This window comes from Macaca nemestrina, chromosome 8 (genome assembly GCF_043159975.1).
Source record: "Macaca nemestrina isolate mMacNem1 chromosome 8, mMacNem.hap1, whole genome shotgun sequence".
Classification (NCBI taxonomy): Eukaryota; Metazoa; Chordata; class Mammalia; order Primates; family Cercopithecidae; genus Macaca; species Macaca nemestrina.
The window spans coordinates 85,111,099-85,133,880 of NC_092132.1; the positions used below are offsets into that span (position 1 = coordinate 85,111,099).

A 22,782-nucleotide genomic window follows, 5' to 3' on the forward strand; every position below is an offset into this window, starting at 1 on the left:
GAGAGGGTGTCACTGATGTGGAAAAGTCCTGGAGGAGGCAAGAGGGCATGGGATGGAGAGCTTATGCGGTGGACTAATCTCAGATAGGAGCAGACCCACCCCTTCTCCAAAATAGAGGGCCAGGAGGAAAGGGTGGGCACACATGGGGCCTATTTGTAGGTGGAGAAGGGCAGGACATTAAGGGAGTTCATGCCTGATGACCTTCATTATCTCTGAGACACAAAGCAGAACTATTTATAGAACAAAGAAAACGTGGGTGTGGGATTGAGTCTTGAAATAGACCAGAAGGGGATGATAATAGACTTGGCAGTCACTGAGGGATTGGACACCCCAGATCATACAGGACAGGGTATGATGGGTTGTTCTTTATCCAGGTAAAGGACTAGGGAGTTCTAGTAAGTTGTTGTGTTGATCCATCACAGAGCAGATGATTTAGGAGGTAAAAGGATTAAAGAATGGAGAGTGGTTGGAGAGACATCATTCTGTCTAACCAGTCCCACACCATGTCTAGGCAGGAGGGGGAAGGAGAAGAAGTCACAGGGACCTCCCAGCCTTGGCTCCTGGTGATCAGTGAAGGGGAGAAAGGAAAGAGCAGGAGAGCTGGATGACCCAAGGCATCTGGTCAGAGAGGCCAGTCTTTCAGAATTGAAGTTTTCAGAATGAGAGCACGTACCAGGAGTGTCCTCAGAGTTGGTTTGCTGAGGTGGAATGGGGCAGAAGGCCACAGACTGAAGGGTGAAGAGACTTAGGCCAGGGAGGGGCCTCCAACCCTGGGTGCTGAAGCTGTCCAGGGTAGTAGCAGGAGGTGATGCCTGGGAGAGATTGTCTGGTGGGTCAGTAAGGGAGAAAGAAGGAGGCCTTGATAGCCTTAGAGGATGGTTCCCTTGGGAGGATGGCTTGAGCATGTGGGTCAGAGAGTTCCACACTGAAGGGAGCAAGAGTACACTGACTGTGGATCCCAGTCTGTCTCCCTGGGGGACTGCATGGCGTCTACTCAAAGGGCCTGCAAAAGAGCCATGCCCTTGGGCAGACCTAAGGGGTTCAGGTAGATCAGGAAGTGGTGGGAGATGTTGGCAGAAATGCAGAGTTGTTCTGTTCTAGAGAGTGCAGTGGAAGATAAGGAGAGATTGAGTTAGAAGTGAAAAAAACAGGTGGTTCAGGGCTGAGATGCCAGGCAAGGAGAATGGACCAAAGTGGTTTGCATTTCCAGTGGTGGTGAAAGACGGCAAAGGTGAGAGCTGAGAAATGAGTTGTTCTCAAGGTTCCTAGTGGGCTTTTGGTACCAGGTTGTGTTATCTGAACAGTTGCTTGCATCGTTTTAGCAGTTGGGGTGTGGAGATTATCATCAGTACTTGCTTTTTGCTGGTCATCATTACTTCATACAAAAATTTGGCAAGGAAGGAAAAGAAAAAGATGGCGTAATAACAGAGTTTATAGAATTTGCAAGATATAAAGTTTTGCCCATAAAGTAGAGTCTTTATAGATAGAAGGAGCTAGTAATAGTTGTTAAGTGCTACTGTATGGAAAAACTATATTTGATGCTGTAGGGCGTCCAGATTAAGAATAATAATGGACGTTAAATGAATTATGATGACCCAAACCTGTTCTACAGCTTTCGTTTGATTTAATCTTATCTACAAACCTATCATTTTTATCCTCCCCAGCAAATAGCTGAGGAAGCGGAAGGATGTAGAGGTTAAGTACACTTGCTTAAGGCCACGCAGCTAAGAGGTGGCCGAGTCAGGATTGGAATCCAGGCAGTCCAGTGCAAAGTGAGCCTGCTCCTGAGCTGCCACATTGAGTGGCCTTAGTGTTCATATGTGGACTCTTCAAAGAGTTTACAACCCGACAGGAGTTGCCTGAGATGAAAGCAGACCCCAAGTGCAGACGTAGGCCTCCCAGTGCTATAGCAAGGTTAAACCAGTAAGACAAAGAGAGGTCCATTTCTCCTGAAGAATGGGTAATGATTTCTGCCTAAAAATTCAGGCTGCTGTACCCATAGGTACATATGCATTAGGTTTTAATTTTTTTTGTTTGTTTTTAACTTTAGAAAGTTTACTTTCTGTTTTTAGAGCCTATCTCAGGAATAATTGTAGACTCTTGGAAAGGAGTTCACGTCTTAATGGTTTAGAGCTGACTGGCCTACCTTAGGTGGAGCATTTCTTGTATCTCTCCTGTGCCTTTGGATGCTCTTTCATCTGCATGTTTTGCAGTTGGTTAATATTGGGAGAAACAGAGAATGTGAACATACTGACAGCTACTCTTGCTTCTCTTAGGTCATTCTCCAAATATCTATGTAGAAGGAGAAAAGCTGACAAAAGCAGCAGTTGTTTATTTGAGGTTCTAAATGACCTCCATTACTCTCCTCCATTATCATGGACCATTGGAAATTGGTCAGATTTCATTTAAAAGTTTTAAAGCCAAAGTCAAGAATATTAAGTGTTAGAATTTTTTTGTCTCAATTTTTTTGGGAGCATTTTATACACTAATAATATATAGTGATATGTTTTTAAAAATAAGGCTATAAAAAGCACATTCTTATTTATTTAAAAATAGGTAGTTATAAAATTATGTCTAGTAGTAATCAAGAAGGGTCTTGATTTTGGTGAATTTAACATACAAAATCACATACCTGCTTTTCTAAGTTAATATAATTTTTCAGTATTGTTAAAATCGTTATAGCAATGATCTATAGATGCCAGAGTTAAACATGGAAGGGTTTGAACATGTACTGAGTAGTTTTAATTCAAAAATATCCTTGATATTTTTATATAATAGTGCTTTATAATTTGATATATTATATGTAGCAAAATGAGTGATTCCTATACATAGTAAGAATTTAGAACGAGTTCTTGTACATTTATTTATCTAATACTTTATTATACTAGCTTCATTACAACTTTAATTACCTTTAGTAGACATTGACCTAATTATTAATAAAAGGCCATTTAATTGTTCCTCCAAAAGGACATTCAGATGGACTGGAACCAAGTTCTGTTAGTTTTTTTTTTTTTTTTTTTTTTTTGGTGATAGAGTCTCACGCTGTCACCCATGCTGGAGTGCAGTGGCATGATCTTGGCTCACTGCAACCTCTCTGCCTTCTGGGATCAAGTGATTCTTCTTCCTCAGCCTCCCGAGTAGCTGGGACTATAGGTGCGTTCCACCACACCCAGCTAATTTTTTGTATTTTTAGTAGAGACAAGGTTTCACCGTGTTAGCCTCGATCTCCTAACCTCATGATCCACCCAACTCGGCATCCCAAAGTGCTGGGATTACAGGCATGAGCCACTACTCTCGGCCCTGTTAGTTTTTTTTTGAGTTAAAGCTAAACACTGAAAAATGTTGTGGTTGTGGTTTATGCTTTATATTTTTCAGATAGGAAAGGAACATGTTGGCTTGAAGGCTGTGACTGAAATCCTCCAGGATATTCAGTATAAGGTAAGTCATTATTTAAAATAATATAGAAATACTGGTTGTGTAGGAGGTCCCTGTGACCACCTGCAGGCTCGATGCTATGTTAGAAGGACTCACAGACCTCAGAAAAGCTGTTATCCTTGTGGTTATGGTTTATTACAGTGAAAAGAAACAGATCAAAAAGCAGAAGGAAAAGGTGCACGGAATGAAGTCCAGGGGAAACCAGGCATAAGCTTCCAGGTGTCCCCTCCCAGTGGAGTCATGCGAGGAGGCCCCTAATTCTCCTAGCAATGATGTGTCATAACATGTGTGAAGTGTTGACAACTACAGAAGCTCACTCTAGCCTTAGTGTCCAGAGATTTATTAGGGGTCAGTCATTGAAGCACAAAATGCCTGCAACGTAACTGTCCTCAGCTACTCACTCTCTAGCAGCAACCCTCTCCCTGCCCTCTTCACCATAAGTCACATTGTTAGCATCAGCTTCTCTGTTGCAATTGGTACAGTATGTCTGAAGGCCTCAAACATAACAACAGGAGTTCACCATAAATACAGCATGGCCCAAGGCTGCAGGCACACAGAAACACTCTTATCAGGTAGAATATTCCAAGCTCAGAGTTTATATCCCAGGACCCAAGAGTTAGTCCTAAAAGCAGGCCTTTATATGGGATGTGCAGGATTTGAGCAACTCAGGCCTGCTGAGTTAACCCTTTCCTACCTGCATAAAAGTTGTATAAACGAAACAAATAAAAACTTGGGGAATCATATTTCAAAGTATTTACGTTAAATAAATTTAAAGAAAGAAAACAAGTGCATATATGCGGTAAGATAACATCCAAAAGAAGGTGATCAACATGACTCTGCAATGATATGGCCTAGCATTGCTAGGAAGGCAATGCCACCACCACACTCAGCTAGTTTTTGTATTTTTAGTAGAGACAGGGTTTCACCATGTTGGCCAGGGTGGTCTTGATCTCTTGACATCATGATCCACCTGACTCCGCCTCCCAAAGTGCTAGGATTACAGGTGTGAGCCACCGCGCCCGGCCCAGTGCCAGTCTCTCTTATAAGCAGTGCCTTCTTGGCTCACTCTTAGTCAGTTGAATGTGAGTGGCCTGGGGGAGGGGAAGTAGTCCAGTCTTGTAGGGCTGCTGGAGATACAGACCGGGAGTTGAACTTGTTTAATTACAGGAGATCCAGAGACCCAAAGCCAGTTTTAAGAAAGATCAATTTGGGAATCAAGTTTGATTAGGTTTATACTAGCACAGCCCAGGGTATCCTGAACCAGGCAGAACCCCCACTGAAGATCTCCTGAGTAGGTTTGGAATGAACCCAGCTTCCAAGGGAAGCCCAGTCCAGACAAAAGAAGCTGATAAAAAGACGGTGAGGGCACATTTTGACTTATATTTGTACAACTGCAATGGGCTGTGGGCTGTGAAAGTTTCCTTTATTTCATCATCTAATAGGACACCAATCATTATGGAATTCAGGAGGATTGGGAAGGCAAGTGAGCTAGATTCTTTAATGTATAAAATAGTCCCAGGAAGTCAGGAAGGGACTTGGAGGTTATGCAATAACTTTCCCTATTGCATCTGTATTGATAGAGAAAAATCTTTTAAGAAACATCTGATTCACATGACAGGACTATTTGCCTCTAAAGTCTAAGCAATTTAAATGACATGATTTAAAATGATGATCTTAAATGTGAATTGTTGAATAAGGGCACAAATTATTCCCTTGCAATTTAAATCTAGCTTTGACAAACACTGATTGGAACAGAATATTTCCATCTGTTTCAGATCTCCGTTTCCAGATGAGGAGAGCATCTAGTATAGATCCCAGAGCTGAATTACCAAATCCAAATAGGACAAAACAAGAAGTTGCAAGCCAGGTTGTAGTGCCAAAAAGGTTAGGAGCTGAAATGAAAGCAAGCAGGAGGAAAGGCATTTTGAAAATTCCCCCATCCAGGGTTCAGGCATTTTACAATGAGAATTTAGCCCAAGTCTCTGGTATGAATGTGCTCAAAGCAGAAAAGGTAACTGACATGGGGCAGATGGGGCACCATGTGTAGGTTCCACACCAGGACTTATAGGGAGAATTGAACTGTGGTAGCAAAGAAAATAGCCATATAATTAGAGCAGGAACCAGACAATGTTACTCCAGTGAGAAGGTGGAAGGAGATACCCACAAGTCTGTGGGACCTGATGAGGCCATTCAGAAAAGACTTCATTCTAATTTTTTAGTTCTAATAGATTTTTATTCTAAAATCTAGAAATATTACATTAACATTGGGTAAACATTTTTTCTTTTCAGGGGAAGTCCAAAACAATACCTTGCTTTAATCCTAACACTTTATTACCAGGTGAGTGTTTATCTGATTGCATAAAATGAATTTTTAACAGTGGCTATAGTCACATTGTTTTCTTCAGACTATGTAAAACTATATATTGTTAATTAATAAAATTTATTTGCAGTTTACATTCTCTTTAGCAGATATAATTTCCATGGAATATGGAAGTAAACCTTTTGAAATAATGAAGAGACACTTTGCCACTAGTTCCATTGATCCACGAAGAGCTTTCATAGGATTGTCATTTGTAAAAATTGCTACCTCTGTGTAAAGCACCAGTATAATAAAATAACTTTGGCCGGGTGTGGTGGCTCACGCCTGTAATTCCAGCTACTCAGGAGGCTGAAGCAGGAGAATCGCTTGAACCCAGGAGATGGAGGTTGCAGTGAGCCGAGATCATGTGACTGCACTCAGTCTGGGTGACAGAGTGAAACTGTCTCAAACAAACAAACAAACAAAGAAAAAACCTTGATGTACCTCTAAGACTGATCAGTGGAGTTCTTAATCCTTAGAGTAAAATAGACTTTGTATCTAATTTTGTAAGGTTACCTCTCTGCAGTAATACTATTATATATTACTCTAATTGTATTTGTGTAGAGGTAACAATTATACATAAAATACTCAGAATATGATTTAAAGGTTGTTGTATATAAAATTTTGATCTTTACATTTCTCTGCCCAAATTATGTGCTGTCTCTTAGTGTTTTAAACAAAACCAGTTGGTACATTGTATCTTCTGTTTTCTACATTTAATTAATCTACAACAAACCAATTTCTATCATATATTAAACATTTATCCATCATATTAATCATAAATTCCTCTAATGCAGAGCTAAAAGATTTCATAAGAATGACCCATTTTGTTCTATTGTAATATTTTAATATTTTGCTGTTGCAGAAGCAGTATAGTGGTAGCTAGAACTGAATGGTTAAAAATACAGGCTTTCAGACAGATGTGGTGGCTCACACCTGTGTAATCCCAACACTTTGGGAGGCTGATGTGAGAGGATTGCTTGTGACCAAGAGTTTGAGACTAGCCATAGCCAGACCTCGCTCTCAAAAAAAGAAGAAATAATTGCTGGCTGTGGTGGTGTGCACCCATAGTCCTAGCCACTTGGGAGGCTGAGGTGAGATGATTGCTTGAGCCCAGGAGTTTGAGGCTGCAGTGATTCATGATCACATCACCACACTCCAGCAGCCTGGGTGATAGAGCCAGACCCTGTCTCTTAAAAACGATAATACAGGTTATGAAGACAGACTGCATGAATTCGAATCCTGGCTCTGCCAGTGATTATTAGCTGAGTGACCTTCTGCAAACTGCTACTCTTTTGAGATTCAGTTTCCCCATCTGAAAAATAATATTAATATTACTACCTATCTCACTGGTTTATTGTGAAGGTTAAATGAATTAAAGTAAATTACTGGCACGTCGTAAGCATTCAATAAATATTAGATATGAAATAGTCAGGTAAGTCCTTTAGTAAAGTGAAAAAATCCAAAATACAGATACACTTCTAAAGTGATTAAACTTAATAGGTATATATAGTAATCCATTGATAGAAATCACTGTGAATAATAGAGAATTCATCATGTTTTTTATCAATTATTTTTTCCACAATGAGTACTGTAAGAATGTGGAGCTCTAGTTTAAAAATGACATCCATCTTAGAAGCATCATTTGGACAGTTTGTAATTTTGAAAATTGTTGTTGGAGTCATCAGGATTGTTATTAATTCACTTGCCTTTTCCATGACATATCCACGTGGCCGTGCAGACCCTCTGCTGCGGGATTACTGGGTGTATGAAGGCTCTCTCACCATCCCACCTTGCAGTGAAGGTGTCACCTGGATATTATTCCGATACCCTTTAACTATATCCCAGCTACAGGTGAGTGTGCTGCTTTGAATCTTTCAGAGTAAAGTTATGAGTTAAACATTGTTTCTGGGAAAGGAAAACGTCTGTTTTATGTTTTAGCTCCTTTTAGATCAGTCATACCTCTCCAGATGAAAGTTAAGTGGCTTGACCTAGTAAAAGTGATTGAAAGGTCAAGGACGGACAGAACCCAACACTAATTTATGGTCTGTATTTTAAAAGTTAATTTTTAGAGAGTTAATCGAGATCACTGAAAGGCAAAACTTTTTATTAGTCTAGTTATTTCCTTATGTGAATTTCCCCAGGTGTGGAGAATAGAAAGTCTGGAAGTAAAGTGGGGATGCTGGTTATTTCTGTAAGTCACTCATAGACTTTGAAATCATTTTGCCTTGGTGTGTACAGGAAAATTCTGCATGTGTGGGGTGAAGGACCCAGAAGGAGTGCCCTAGAAAATTCTGGATTGTTTGCTAGCTCCACTTTTGGTCACCCACCCCCGGCCTTGGGCTCTTCATAGGTGCCCTAAATGCTACTGCATAGTGGGTGGGAGCACCCGAGTGAATTGTCACTGGGATGTTAGCTGGTGGAACATGAGGCAGCATCACTCGAATCTATTTAAACCATGGTTTTGATATTACAAAAGGGGATTTAAATATCTCCTGTCTTTCAGGGATCTGTCTAAGGGATGGATATGTTCTGGAAAGCTGTATTGTTTCTTCATGATCAACCTCAAAAGACTTGGGAAATACTCTCAGCAAATCAAGTTTTCTTTGGTAGCTTTTAAATATTCGCTATTATTTCTTGAAGTTAAAAAGCTCAAGTTCACTAACTTCTCAGTAAAGCTTTCTTTAGTTTGTCCTTAAATCTTAAAAAAATCCTTCTTCCAACATTTAATAATTTTATTTATTTATGTTTTGCTAGGGATTAATTTAATAATTTCCCCACTCAGCCTCTCCTCCCCATACCCTTCATTATTTTATGAACTTTGATCATATCACTTTTGAACCTTATATTTTTATGACAAATTCTAATTCCTATATTTAGTCATTCATCTATTTGTTTTTATAAGAGACTATTCTTCACATGATTAGACTAGGGGTATGGGTTTGAGAAAAACAACTGTGGAGGTGAAGGGCTCTTCTCATCACACTGAACGGGGGTATAAGTGTATGCCAACACTCACTTATCACTGGTGATGTGTTCTTGTTTTTTAGTACCACTAAATGCACTTTGCTTTTAATTTAAAAATGAAGAACAAAAAGAAACCCTTCCTGAATGCCAACTGGACACAGAGGATAACGAGATTAAAACAGTTTTTACTGTCAAAAAGTTCACCAAAGAGTTGGGGAGGCAGATGACTAAACAATTAACATGATAATAAGTAAGGTGCTCTGGAATCACCTATGGAAGAAACCCAACCCAATCCAAGAGGTTTAGGGAATAATTTCTGCAAAATATTAGAAATTAGTCCAGTGAAGGACAGGAAAGAAGTTAGAAATTTGGGTCCAATGTTAAGCCTAGAGTTTTGGACTCACGATATCTAGATTTGGGACTTAACAGCGAAGATGACGGCTGCTACAACAGATAAACCTCAAATGTCAGTGGCTTAACACAGTAGAAATTTATTTCATACTCACATAAAATCCAACATATGTGTTTCTGATTCGCAGTGAAGGCTTTTCTCTGTGTAGTCATTCAGGGAACCAGGTTGGAAGAAACACTTCCATCTTCACTGCCCTCCTCCCACAGTCGCCCTCAATGAGAATAGGGTGAAGGATCTCAACAGGGGTCTTTTGAGGGCCAGTGGTATAAACAGGGAGCTCCACTTGTACTTACTTTCTGTTAGCTAGAACTGGTCACATAACTACGCTAACTGCAGGGGAAGCTGGGAAGTGCATTCTAGCTTCATGCCCAAGAAGAAGACAAAAACAGATTCGGTGATCAGATGAGCAAGAATTCCTGGCACCATAGCTCAAGCTGAGTAAGGAGACAAGAAGATAGCTCCCACTCTATGCAACCCCGCACTGGAGATGGGGGAGATGATGCCTCCTTAGGAACTAAGGACCAGGGGTCTTGAGAAGAACAGGGAGGGAGAGTTGCCAAGATGTGGAGGAGGAGGGGATTAATACTGAGAAATGCTGTGGACAAGTGCTGCCAACCCTAGCATCAAATAACTACAGCACCTTTTAAAAATGGACCCGGGCCAGGCGCAGTGGCTCATGCCTGTAATCCCAGCACTTTGGGAGGCCAAGGCGGACGGATTACAAGGTCAGGAGATCAAGACCTTCCTGGCTAACACGGTAAAACCCCGTCTCTACTAAAAATACAAAAGATTAGCTGGGCGTGGTGGCGGGTGCCTGTAGTCTCAGCTACTTGGGAGGCTGAGGCAGAATGGCGTGAACCCGGGAGGTGGAGCTTGCAGTGAGCCGAGACTGCCCACTGCACTCCAGCCTAGGCGACAGAGCAAGACTGCTTCTCCAAAAAAAAAAAAAAAAAAAAAAAAAAATTGGCCCAGGTGCTTGGAGTTCTGAACTTCTGGCTTCCATCTGGCCTACATTCTGGATCTCAACTTGTTCTTGTCCTTTGATACCTAACTCTTTCCCTGGCCAGGCATGCTCACTGCTTGATTCTGGTTTTAGTATCCTCCTTTGTTGCTGAGTTTTGGCTTCCCTTCTCCAATACGATTCCTCCTCCATCCCTTCCACTGTGCTGTTTCTGGTTCCTCTAGGTAAGGAAACACCTTAGCCCATCTAAGCAGTTTGCCTCGAGGCCCCTACCATGATGAAAGCCTTCTTTTCTTTTCTGATTTGCCTCATCGTTGCAAACAAGATGCATGAACAGGAGCTATAATCGCCAGTTAGGCCATTGTTAACCCAAAGGAGATGTTTCTGTAGAATGTTGAGCTGAAAGTAGAGGGACCAAGCATAAATATGGACCATATATAGACTATCTTTCTAGAAGTTTTATGGGAAAGGCAAGGAGGGATTTAGGGACAACGTTTAGAGAATAGTCAAGTATTTTTTGTTTTGTTTTGTTTTCTTAAGATTTAGGAAACACTAGAGGTTTTGTAGGCATATTGAAAATAATCTGTGAATAGAACAGTTGATCCCTTGATGTGGTGACTACCGTTACCATTCCCAGGTTTCAGATGAGGTGATTGAGGCCTGTGGAGATTAAGAAACCTTTGCCTAATTGACACAGGTAGTATGGATAGATTTGGGGATCCAGCCAGTCATGTGTGATGTCAGTGCTGGGTGCTTAACTACTGCCCCTTTTGGTGTGCCCTCTTCAACACAGCACTTCGTTTGAGACCTTCTTTCTGCATGAGGCCTTGTCAGGAAGCCCACAGCAGTGTTAGAGGAGGTTTCTGCCTTTTCTGTGTTATGTTCTGTATCCCCAGTTGGAGGAGTTTTGTTTCTCCCAGGCAGTTGGAAACACATAACAAGAACTTCAGAGGCTGAGGCCTAACGTGCAGATGTAGGGATCCTTAGCATCAAAAAAAGAGCAGAATAGGCTGGGCACGGTGGCTCATGCCTGTAATCTCAGCACTTTGGGAGGCCCAGGCGGGTAGATCACGAGGTCGGGAGTTCGAGACCAGCCTGGCCAATATGGTGAAACCTCATCTCTACTAAAAATACAAAAATTAGCTGGGTGTGGTGGTGGGTGCCTGTAATCCAAGCTACTCAGGAAGCTGAGGCAGGAGAATTGCTTGAACCCGGGAGGTGGAGGTTACAGTGAGCCAAGATTGTGCCACTGCAGTCCAGGCTGGGCAATGGAGCAAGACTGCGTCTTTAAAAAAAAAAAAAAAAAAAGAATAACAAAATAAATGAGACACCCAAGGAAAGAATATGAACAGAGAAGAGTCAAGTGTGAGGATGGAAGGAGATAGTCCCCTGAGGTCCTGAGATACTTTCCTGAGGCTGATACTTCCTGGGGTATCCTTCCTAAGACTCTTCTAAACTGGGAGGACCCTGTGCACTTCACTCTTTTCCGTTTGCCATCTGGTTGCTTCAGGTCCCTTCTCTTGCTGACTTCGTATTTCTGAAGCAGAGAAGGGGTCTGGGGTTAGCAGGTGTGTGAGGGCCATGCTCACTGCCGACCGCCCCATCCAGGTCAGACTCAGGGACTGCAACCTGAGCAGGGGCCGTGGGTCATACAGTCACTGTTGTTCTATGAATGACACATGTAAAACATCAAACTTGCCTCTGCATTTACTTTTCCTACAATTTGACTCGAGGATACATATGCATTTCTTTGTTGTTGTTGCAGATAGCCCAAAATCTTAGATGCCCAAATTTCAAAGCCCTAAGGCTTAACATACTGCTTGTTTTATGATACTGGGATGCATTCATTTGCTTTTACTTGTCATTGACCCTGTTAATACAAGCAGTGTATTGATATGGTAAGGTAATTATTGCATAGTCCTAGCTTCCTTTTCTTTATCCTTCTCATAGGCAGTTTTTAGCATGCAAAATTGCTCCTTTGAGGCTGATGTGGAGTCTGAAGGAATGCATGCATTCATTCCTTCATTTATTTGGCAGTTATTTGACATTTGCTATGTGCCAGTTACTGTAATCAGTACTGGCAAGGGGAGAGCCAGTAAGACACCTCAAAGAATTCACTATCTAGGAGGAAAGGCCAGCTGATACATAGGTGTACATTAAAAAAGAAAAAACAAAACAACAAACAAAAAAATCCCCAGTCATTTGCTGTGTCCAGCACTATGGGATGATATGGACATAGTCTTGAGGTAGCACATAGGAAAGGTGCCCGGATGAGAGTTAGTTATCTAGAAGGCCTTCCCCAAGCCAGGTCAAGAGGTGTTGCCTGAGTATTTGTGGGAATTGCCAACGGGAAAAGTGTATGTATGCTTGTGTCTGGCAGGGAGGCCAGAGAACAGGGTGCATTTGGGGAAAGTTTGTGGTAAGTGTGGAGAGCCTATGACATGAGGGGGTTGGAGAGGGGAGCAGGAGACTTCGTCAGTGAGCCTCAGGGCTGTGCTATGGAGATTGGTTTTTCTCCTGAAGGTGGCAAAGAATCCCGGAAATGTTGTAAGGAGGAGGGAGATATGACCAAGTTTGAATTCGACCAGCATACTCTGTAGCTGCAGTGTGAAGATGTGGGTCACATGGCAGTGAGGTGGAGGGAAGGGAGTAACTTTAGAAATAATAAAGAAGCAGAAGCAGAACCTGGTGGCTGATGACATAGGAAGGATTTTGGGAAGGAAAGACCCCCTTGTCACTGGACCTCCCCTGGATTTGGCTTGGTTGACTGGCAAGTGTAAGGTGTTGCTTTCTACCATGACAGGGAATCAAGGAGGAAGAGCAGCCTTCATGGAGAAGATGCCAAGTTTATGGTTGCATATTGACAGTTTGAGATGCCTTTAAACATCCAAGAAAGGGGTATGGTGGGTGAAGCTGTTAGTGTAGAAGAGGAGATCGTTCAGGGAGAGAAAAGAAGTGATTCAGAGAACAAGGGATGTGTAACCAGGGGTGTGCACTATAAGAGTGCCCCCAGGGAATGGCTTGAGAAGTGGAAAAAGTCAGGAGTCTCATGTGATGGGTAGAGAAGCCATGGGAGAGGCAAGTTTCAAGTTTCAAGAAGGAGTAGAGAAATCATGAGTATCAGATTCTGTACACACATTCAGTTAAGGACTAGAAAGTGTTAACTGGATTTAGCCACAAGGAGAGATTATAGACTAGAGAACAAAGTAGATGAGCTGAGTGTCTATAGTCACATTTGTTCAGCATTACTTTATCGAGGGTAATTTCCTAAAAGTAGATCAGATCTTTTAGTGAAACTTTTTTTTCTCGGCCAGGTGCAGTGGTTCATGCCTGTAATCCAAGCACTTCAGGAGGCTGAGGTGGACGGATCACCTGAGGTCAGGAGTTTGAGACCATCCTGGCCAACATGGTGAAACCCTGTCTCTACTAAAGATACAAAAATTAGCCAGGTGTGGTGGCAGGTGCCTGTAGTTCCAGCTACTTGGGAGGCTGAGGCAGGAGAATCACTTGAACCCGGGAGGCGGAGATTGCAGTGAGCCGAGATTGCACCACTCCAGTCCAGCCTGGGCAGCAAGAACGAAACTCCATCTCAAAAAAAAAAAAAAATGCTCTTTATAATCACAACAAATCTTAATTTATTGAGAGGTTTATTGGGCCTTGTTGAGTGCCCAATATTCCCATTTCCACCTAGAATTCCTTTAAGGATTCCCTTGCCAGGGTTCACAATATTAATGCTGAACTATACTGAGAATGTTAACTGATCCTGTAGATAAGATACAATATTTTACTACTATACTGGCCAGTGTGTTATGCTAAAATCCAGAGACAGACCATTGTGCCTTAGGCTCTCTGGCTTCAAAGGGAACCTAGCTTTGTATTTTTCCTTGAAATAGGCCAGTGACAAAGTCTAACCCTAACCTACTAAAGTCATGCTCCCTGATTATTGGGAGACAAACCATCTCTTACCACGGGGGAGCCGAAGCTGAATGAATGCATATTGGAAGGAATAATCTCGGCTGCCCTTGAAAATAGATGACTTTTCAATTAGCTGTCCTTCTCAAGGAGAAGATTTAGGTGCTATTAGCACAGAGCTCCATCACAGCATCTGTTCAGAGGGCAGCAGAGTTAAAATGTAGACACACACAGACACACATTTACGTATATTACAATGCTATTTAGAGTGATTTAGAAAAAAATTATAATCTTAGGGGAATATAAATCAGTCTGTCCTTGAATGTTTTACTTGGTGCTGCTCATAGAATTTCACAGGAAGCAGAGCAAAAATGGAAAAGGTCCAAAGAAGGCAGCAAAAGTGAGAGGAATCAAAGGAATAGGATGTGATTCTAGGAGTTAGACCAAGAAAAATTGAGAAGCCTCAAAAATTGAGAAGGGGAGGAGAGAGATGCTTGACATATAAAATAGCAAAAGGAACAATGAATGGCAGGTGGAATTTCCACATAGCTGATTATATTGAGAAATTTTAAAATTCGCATTAAATTAAAGAACAATGTTTTCTTCTATATCATAAGGTTTATGTATGTAATTAAGCTGCTGAATATTATTTTGCAAAGAATTGGTATCTTGACATGCATCACCTGCCTTAGGATAATGGTATCGGCACTAGCAACATTGAAGAAGTTCTAAATCATAATGGTTTCCTATTAAATGCATAGTAGCTGTGGTTCAGGGAGGTGTAGACTTCAGCTGAAGTGTAGTGTGGGCTGTTAAGCCCATCATACATTGTCCTGAGTACTATTAATAGGAATTCTAGAATATGGGTCTGGAAGCCCCTTCTTAGTTGAATTTTTTTGTGTTATTCCTGGTTAGCATGCCTTATGTAGGGAGAAAAAAAACAATTGGATGGATCTGAATGAGTATATATTTATTTTTTAAAAATGATCTCTATCTTTAACCATTAAAAAACTCTATTAAAATTTTTTTATTTCCATAGGTTTTTAGGGAACAGGTGGTATTTGGTTACACGAGTAACCAAATTTGTGATTTGTGAGATTTTGGTGCACTGATCACCCTGGCAGTATACACTGAACCCAATTTGTAGTCTTTTATCCCTCACCCCCTTCCCACCCTTTCCCCCTGGGTCCCCAAAGTGGGGACTCTGTGTGTGTGTGTGTGTGTGTGTGTGTGTATACACATATATACATATATAATATATATAACACACATATATATACACACACACATATATATACACACACGCACACGCACACCACAGTTTCTTTATCCACTCATTGATTATGGGCATTTTAACCATTAAATAACTTTAATATAAACGATGGTCTTAGCATTCGGAAGCCAAAGTAAAAAAAAAATTATTTTTTAGCTGGATTGTCATGTTTGGAAATGAGATTCCAAGAACAGAATATAAATACCAAAACATTACCAAATCTAACAACAGAAATTTTAAGACATACTCTGATTTCCCTGAGTCATTAAAATGTGAATACATATTAATCTTAGAACTGATAAAACAGAGCATTATGGTGTAGTGGCATCTGTGCAAATATGTATATACACATACAGAAATGGGTTGATAATTAAGTTTTACTGTCCTTTTCCTGCCCTTTTCTTCCTCCTTTTTCTGCATTCCCTCCCTACTTATCTATTTCTTAGCTTATCTACATTTTCATATTAAATGTCTTTGTTTTTTCCTTTCTCTTTCAACTTAAAGTAACACCAGTAAAATGAAGGAATATGAATGTGTTTATTGTTTTTTCATCCTGTGGATACTTGACATGTCTTCTAGAATATTGAAAACTACTTTAAACATTCTTTTCTTCAGTCTTTCCTCCTCTTCATTCCTTCTGCATTCCATGTTTCCTATGGGTTGGAAAGTAGGACTCTTTACATCCTGACAGCCCGAGTTAGTGCCTGGCATGTGCTCAGCCTGTGGGATCTAGAAGCACATCTGGCCCTGGACAGTCAAGGAAGTCTGACCCCATTCACGAAGCAGCAAGCCTTTCTCAGGGGTCTTCATGCTCCCTATGGAATCAAAGGGGCTGTTTCCCTAAAGTCCAGGTTGCCGTAGGGCCACAGCATGGTTATGTTTGAAAATAACTTCAAATAACTGGGGACATTTGTTGTAGGTTTTCAATGATTGGGAACATTTGTTGTAGATTTTCTTCTATGCCCATCGCTATGGTTTGAATGTGTCCCCTCCAAAATTCAGTTGCTGCCAATGTGATGTATTAAGAGGTAGGACCTTTAAGAGGTGTTTAGGCCATGAGGGCCCTTCCCTTGTTAATGGATTAAGACCCTTAAGAAAGAGGCTTCACACAGCATTTTCTTGTTGGCTCGCTTGTCCTTCTGCCTTCTGCTACATGAGGACGTATCAAGAATGCCTTCACCAAATGCCAAATGTCTTGATCTTGGGCTTCCAGCCTCCAGAACTGTGAGAAAATACATTTCTGTTCTTTATGTATTATCCAGTCTCAGGTATTCTGTTACAGCAGCACAAAACAGATGAAGACATCCATGGTTCTCAGACTTGAGCATGTGTCAGATCTCCTGGAAGGCTTGTTAAAGCACACCTTGCTGGGTTCCACCCCTATGTTGCTGATTCAGTAGGTCTGATGTAGTTGCTGACAACTTACACTTTTATTCTGGGAGGATAATTTGAGAACCACTGTTACATATGTACCTGCATTCGTCTCTACATGTAACTGAGATCAGCGCTCTAACCGGAGAAGGCTTGAGGTCCTGAAGGCTAGTGTGAAGGGCAGTGCTAGGCCAGCCCTGTCCAGTGGGAACATGATGTGAGCTACATATTAAACTTTCTAGTAGCCATGGTTAAAAAAAAAAAAAAAGTCAAAAGAAACAGGTGAAATTAAGAAATTAATTCAAATAGTGTATGTAACCCAACACTTGCAAAATACTATCATTTCAGTATGTAGTCAAGATAAGAAGTCATTGATGAGATTTCTCCCATTCTTATTTTCGTACTGAGTCTTTGGCTTGCAGTGTGTATTCTGCACTTCCAGCACATCTCAGATTGGACAAACCACATTTCAAGTGCTTGGTGGCCATGTGGGCCAGGTGGCTGCCATCCTGGACAGTGCAAATCAAGGATCTTCTCTCTGGGGAGACACTTTCTTCACTTTCTTAAAATGTGTCATTTTTAATTGCTTGTAGATATTTTTATATGTATTTTCTCAGTGTCTTAAGTGATAGGCAGCACTTTCCCTGTGGTTGTGAGCTCTCTAATCTATAATTCTTGAGTATGTTTAAATCTGTGTGGCTCAGAAACTCTCTCCACAGTGGTCGAGGCTGGGGCTCCTTTAGGCTGGGGATGGCATCAGGATGGTTGACGTTGGTGTTACCAGGGAGTGAATGTTCTTCCTATTCTCTTAGTCAAAAAAATTGAAAAGATCGATTAAGGAGTCATGACAGAGTGAGAGATGGTTTATGAATGAGAGGTTGGTAAGGAAGAGGGAGCATTGATTTTAGATGGAACATTTTATAAAGGGGTAGAAGAGAAACGCAGCAAAACCAAGGCTGCAGGACGTGAAAAGTGGAGAGTCCTCTCTCTATGTTTGTCTATATCTGTCTTTGTATACATATATGGACTGTTTAAGTACAATTTGCTTTTGACTTTTTAATTTGATTAGTACCATGTGGAATTATGTTATTCTGACTCTTGTATTGTTATTGATAATAAAAGAAAATGAGAGCACTAACTTTGATAAAGAACCATTTTATCAAGGTCGTAAAATATCTGTCACCTCCCAAAGTTTCCTCCCATGTCCTTTGTTGTTACAATATTTTGCTTGGTAAGAACACTTAACATAAGATCTACCATCTTAGCAATTTGAAGTATACAATGCAGTATTGTTAACTATAAGCACTGCGCTATATAGGAGACCTCGAGGACTTACTTATCTTGCATAACTGAGACTTTGTACCCTGTAACTATTATATCCCCATTTCTGCTTCCTGCCAGCTGCCATTGGCCAATGGCAGCTGCCATTCTTCTCTCTGCTTCTAAGAGTTTGATCGTTTTAGATTCCACATATAAGTGAGTTCATACAATACTTGTGTTTCCATGTCTGGCTGATTTCCACTTCTGGATACAGATTGAAAGGAATCGAAGTCAGTATCTTGAAGAGGTATCTGCACTCCCGTGTTCATGACAGCCAAGACAGGGAAACCACATGAATGTCCATAGATGGGTTAATGGATAGAGCATACTGACTTTTACGTGTTGTATTTCTCTTTTAACATGATGACACATGAAATGCAAGTCAAAATAAATCTATTAGAACTTGGTAACTCCTGAAAGTTAACTAGCACTAAACCGCAAACCCTGGAAATTAGCTCTTTGAATCCATTAATAAAGAAGCAATTTTAAAGCTGAGCTTTTAGTGGATAATTTGGTTTGTGAGGCAGTGAAGATTGGAATAAATGTCTTAGACCAATTGGAGTGCATCTGTAGTTCAAAGAACAGTGGCTGTTGAATCTAATACCTTCAGAAGATGGGGACTTCTCCGTGAAATGTTCAATGTTGGTGCCCCACATTCAGTTTTCTCTTAAATTGGTTAAAAAAAAATACCATGTTTAAGTAGAGTAGCATTAAAAATACATGCAGTCATACATTCAGATATATGTGATAATAATGGTCTCTGGAAGGCCCTGACATTTGAGTTTCATTAAAGATTTCTATCCCAAAATATTACTCTATTTTTCTGTTCGTTTGTCACAATCTCTCATTTCAGTGTGGCTGATTCAGTATGCACTTGAAACCATTTGAAATGACTAAAGGGTTTTGGGGGTGGTTGCTTTAGAAAAATTGGCATTTCAGAAAGACACATTTTCCCCTCCATCTCTGTTGATGTTTGAAGTCTTCAAAGTGTTGCTGTGATCAGAGAAAAACATTTCTTGTGAAATAGTTTTCTCTGAGAGTACAGTGATTTGAGACTGGCTGGCTGTTGATTCAGATCATCTCTTCTGGAAGAAGTTGTTTTCACAGAATGTGCTTCAGGGTGAGGCCTGGGGCTTGAAAGATTTTTCTTCAGTTCAGAATACATAAATATAAAATTAACCCAGCTTTAAAATAATCTTCAAAGTCAATAAAAAATGGAGTCTTTCATATGTTGAGGCAGTAAAGTTCCTAGCCCACATTGCTCCTCCGTGACCTGTGCATGCTTCATAGGTTCAGGTTGCAGGTATTAAGTATGATTACATGGAAAGTGAGTGCTAGGAGAGACGACTTTAAATTTCCTCAGTGAATGATTGGTTTATTGTAAATACTTTCTGCCTCTCCTGAGCAAAATGCACATGTAACAATTTGCATATCATTCAGGACTTTCGTGGGCCCCCTAAAGTCTCTAGGTGTCTCTTGACTTTTGTTGAAACCCCTGAATTAGTTGTTCTCTTGCGTTTCATTTCTCTTCATGAATGGCAGAATTCTATAGCTATGTCATATTAAGGATCTTCATAGATATAATCCCTTGATACACAGATGGTGAACTTTTGGTGTATTGATGCTGCCCAGATCACATATGCTCAATACCCTGGGGTGTATGAAGGAGATAGATTATACTGAATTGACTAGAATTCCTAAAGAGATGGCTGTGGAGCTGAGAAAAGAGCAGGTAGACTTGGAATCGTCAGACTTACCCACTAGCTAATCTGGTAATTTTCAAAACTGTTCCAGCCTCAATTTCCCCTTCTGTATACGGAATGAAGAATGTGTCGTGACTATCTGGCACTTAAGTGAATTAACAGTGAACCCTGTAGTGAAATAGATAAATGGAAATAAGCCTGGGGAACGCTCATCACTTTTGCTTGTTGCTTAAACATTAATATTTCCCATAGAGTCATGTCTGGCAGGCTCTAGGTTCTTAGAGAAACTGTAGGGCGGCTGATGGGCAAGGTCCCTGAGGACTCTGAGAACCTCTTCACTTACAGTGGGGAAGCCATGGGACCTGGAGAGCCCACCCAAGAAAGGGAAATGAACTTGAAAATCAATATTGTGAAGACAGGAAGTTGGGCTCAGGCTTTTAGAAAATCATTTTTTGGACCTGTGCTCTCCAGAGGGCTAGAAAAGTTGCAAAAGTCTTTTGATGAAAGGAAACCTCAAATCCATCTGATAAATCTAAGATCTAATCAGTGTTTACATACAGTAACATAATAATTCATTAATTAAAATGTACTTGGAAAGCATTTAAGAGCACATTCATTTGTTCACTCTTTCTTATTATGCTATGGATAGGCATAAAACCTTTTTGGGAGAGGTATGTATCATTGTTTTTTTGAGATGGAGTCTGGCTCTGTTGCTCAGGCTGGAGTGCAATGGTGTATTCTCGGCTTACTGCAACCTCTCCCTCATGGGTCAAAGTGATTCTCCTGCCTCAACCTCCTGAGTAGCTGGGATTACAGGCGCACACCACCTTGCCCAGCTAATTTTTGTATTTTTAGTAGAGACAGGGTTTCACCATGTTGGTCAGGCTGGTCTTGAACTCTTGACTTCATGACCCGCCCACCTCAGCCACCCAAAGTGATGGGATTACAGGTGTGAGCCACTGCGCCCAGCCTGTATCATTTTTACATTAACAAATGGAGCAGATTTCTGTGTCTCTTTGAGTTGTTCAGAGACCTTGATATGTCTACTTCTGTTGCCATCTCTTGAAAGGGTCCTGTCTAATGTCTTAGGTCTGGAAGAATTAAGTCTGTTTTTTTTTTCTTTTGGAAGCTTAATTTTAATTTTCTCTTTAATAATTGTTGTAATTTATGCATATGTTATGCATGCCATTTATAAAACTCCAATCTTGTTCATGTCTGATAATTGATTAATCTATTTTCTTCTGCTTTTATTTTCAGATAGAAGAATTTCGAAGGCTGAGGACGCATGTTAAGGGGGCAGAACTTGTGGAAGGCTGTGATGGGATTTTGGGAGACAACTTTCGGCCCACTCAGCCTCTTAGTGACAGAGTCATTAGAGCTGCATTTCAGTAGCCAAAGAGGACAGGAACAAGTCTATCTTCATGAGGGTATGTCCAGATTAAGTAAGGAAAATGAGGTGCACAGCTACTTAAACCTAGCATACCAAAGGTACACTTACGGTGATCCTGGTAATTTAGTAATAAAAACATATGTACTTCATCTTGATAAAATTTATGACACATTCTTGAGCTCTGTTAATTACAGGTCAAGTAGTTATTTTAATCTTATGCAGTGTTGAAGAAAAACTACGATTATATTTTCCTATCAGAGTAGCCTTTAATTCCAAGTTTTGGTGGCTTTCATAAGGAAAGACACCCTGAGGCCCAGAAAAAGTGACATGCATACCTCTTTAGTAACTTACCATGTTGTCCCCTTGAAGCAGCACGAGTCATGTCCCAGTGACCAAGGAGCACACAGGAGGGGGCTTGGGGAACATGTGAGCCTCAGTGTGGATCCTACTTGTCTCCTGCACAATTGATCCTCTTGTTTCTCAGGGTAGGGAGCATATCTGGCATGCATTGAAATACTTCTTCTATGGAAGTGCTTTTTATTTGATAAATTGAGAAGCAGTTATTAATTATCTAAATATGGTACACTGTTGGTTGAAACATTATATATTTTAATATACTGAATTCAATGTATGTATTCCTTAAGGAACTAACAAAATAAAATATCACAAACGTGTAAGAGATAAAATATTAAAAAAGACTATATATTGGATTATTTCTTTACCTTGTAAATTAACTAAGAGTGTATAGGTCATTGTACATCATTGGCAAACCATAGCTTCCTAAGGGGAAAGCATCTGTTGGAATGGAACCTAGGGAAGCAGCGAAATCTCATCTCTATAAACAATTTAAAAATTAGCTGGGTGTGGTAGCATACACCTGTAGTCCCAGCTACTCAGGAGGCTGAGGTGAGAGGATCACTTGAGCCTGGCAGGTGGAGGCTGCAGTCAGCTGAGATCGCACCACTGCACTCCAGCCTGTGTGACAGAGTGAGACCGTGTCTCAAATAACATAAAACAAAACAAAAAAACAAAGAAGTCTGTCAGGTAGCCGAGGTGACAGATGTGGAGGCTTGGACACTAGAATAGAAACAGTGGAGGTGGAGAGAAGTTAATGTATGTGAAATAGAAATCACAGGTTCTAGCTCATGATGAATTGGATGAGGGCTGGAAGGAGATGGAAGTGTCAAAGATAACTTCTGGGGTTTTACACTTTGGAAACCCTGGATGGAGTGTCACTGAGTGGCAGTGGGAAAGCTGCGGGGAGGCCCTGTTTGGTTGAAGATGAAGAGTTGAGTTGCAGCACAGTGAGTGAGAGATGCCTGTCAGCCAAACTGCAATGGTGGACTCTGGTCGTGAAAGTCATTAGAATTTCCAGAGTAGAGAAGAGAAAACAAGTCTGGGTTGAAATAGGGAAGTATTGGGTGTAGACATTGTATATGTTCATATAATGCTCTGATGGATCTAATGGAGTTACTTAATTAAGTGTGTATAAAATCTTGTGGGAGGCTTTACAGGCAAGTTAGCCAAGACACAGAGAAGTTAGGCTACGGCCCAAAGTAATACAGTTATTGACCAGTGGAGCCAAAGCAGATCCAGGTAGCTTGACTGGCAGACCCCTTTTTCTTCACCACGACATGGGCAGAGGTTAAAGAGTTCTGCCACACTGGCGTTTGAGTGGC

The 22,782-nt window shown here is 40.8% G+C and overlaps 1 protein-coding gene across 1 annotated transcript in view; it reads left to right on the forward strand.

Moving 5' to 3' along the window:
* LOC105482236 (carbonic anhydrase 8) overlaps positions 1–22,782 on the forward strand; it is a 99,441-nt gene that overhangs the window by 51,900 nt on the left and 24,759 nt on the right. The window contains exons 5-8 of the mRNA XM_011742264.2: positions 3,376–3,438; positions 5,725–5,773; positions 7,536–7,648; positions 20,971–21,140. Of these exons, the coding sequence (XP_011740566.1) occupies positions 3,376–3,438; positions 5,725–5,773; positions 7,536–7,648; positions 20,971–21,105 (360 nt within the window). The 3' untranslated portion in view covers positions 21,106–21,140. The remainder of the gene's footprint in view (positions 1–3,375; positions 3,439–5,724; positions 5,774–7,535; positions 7,649–20,970; positions 21,141–22,782) is intronic.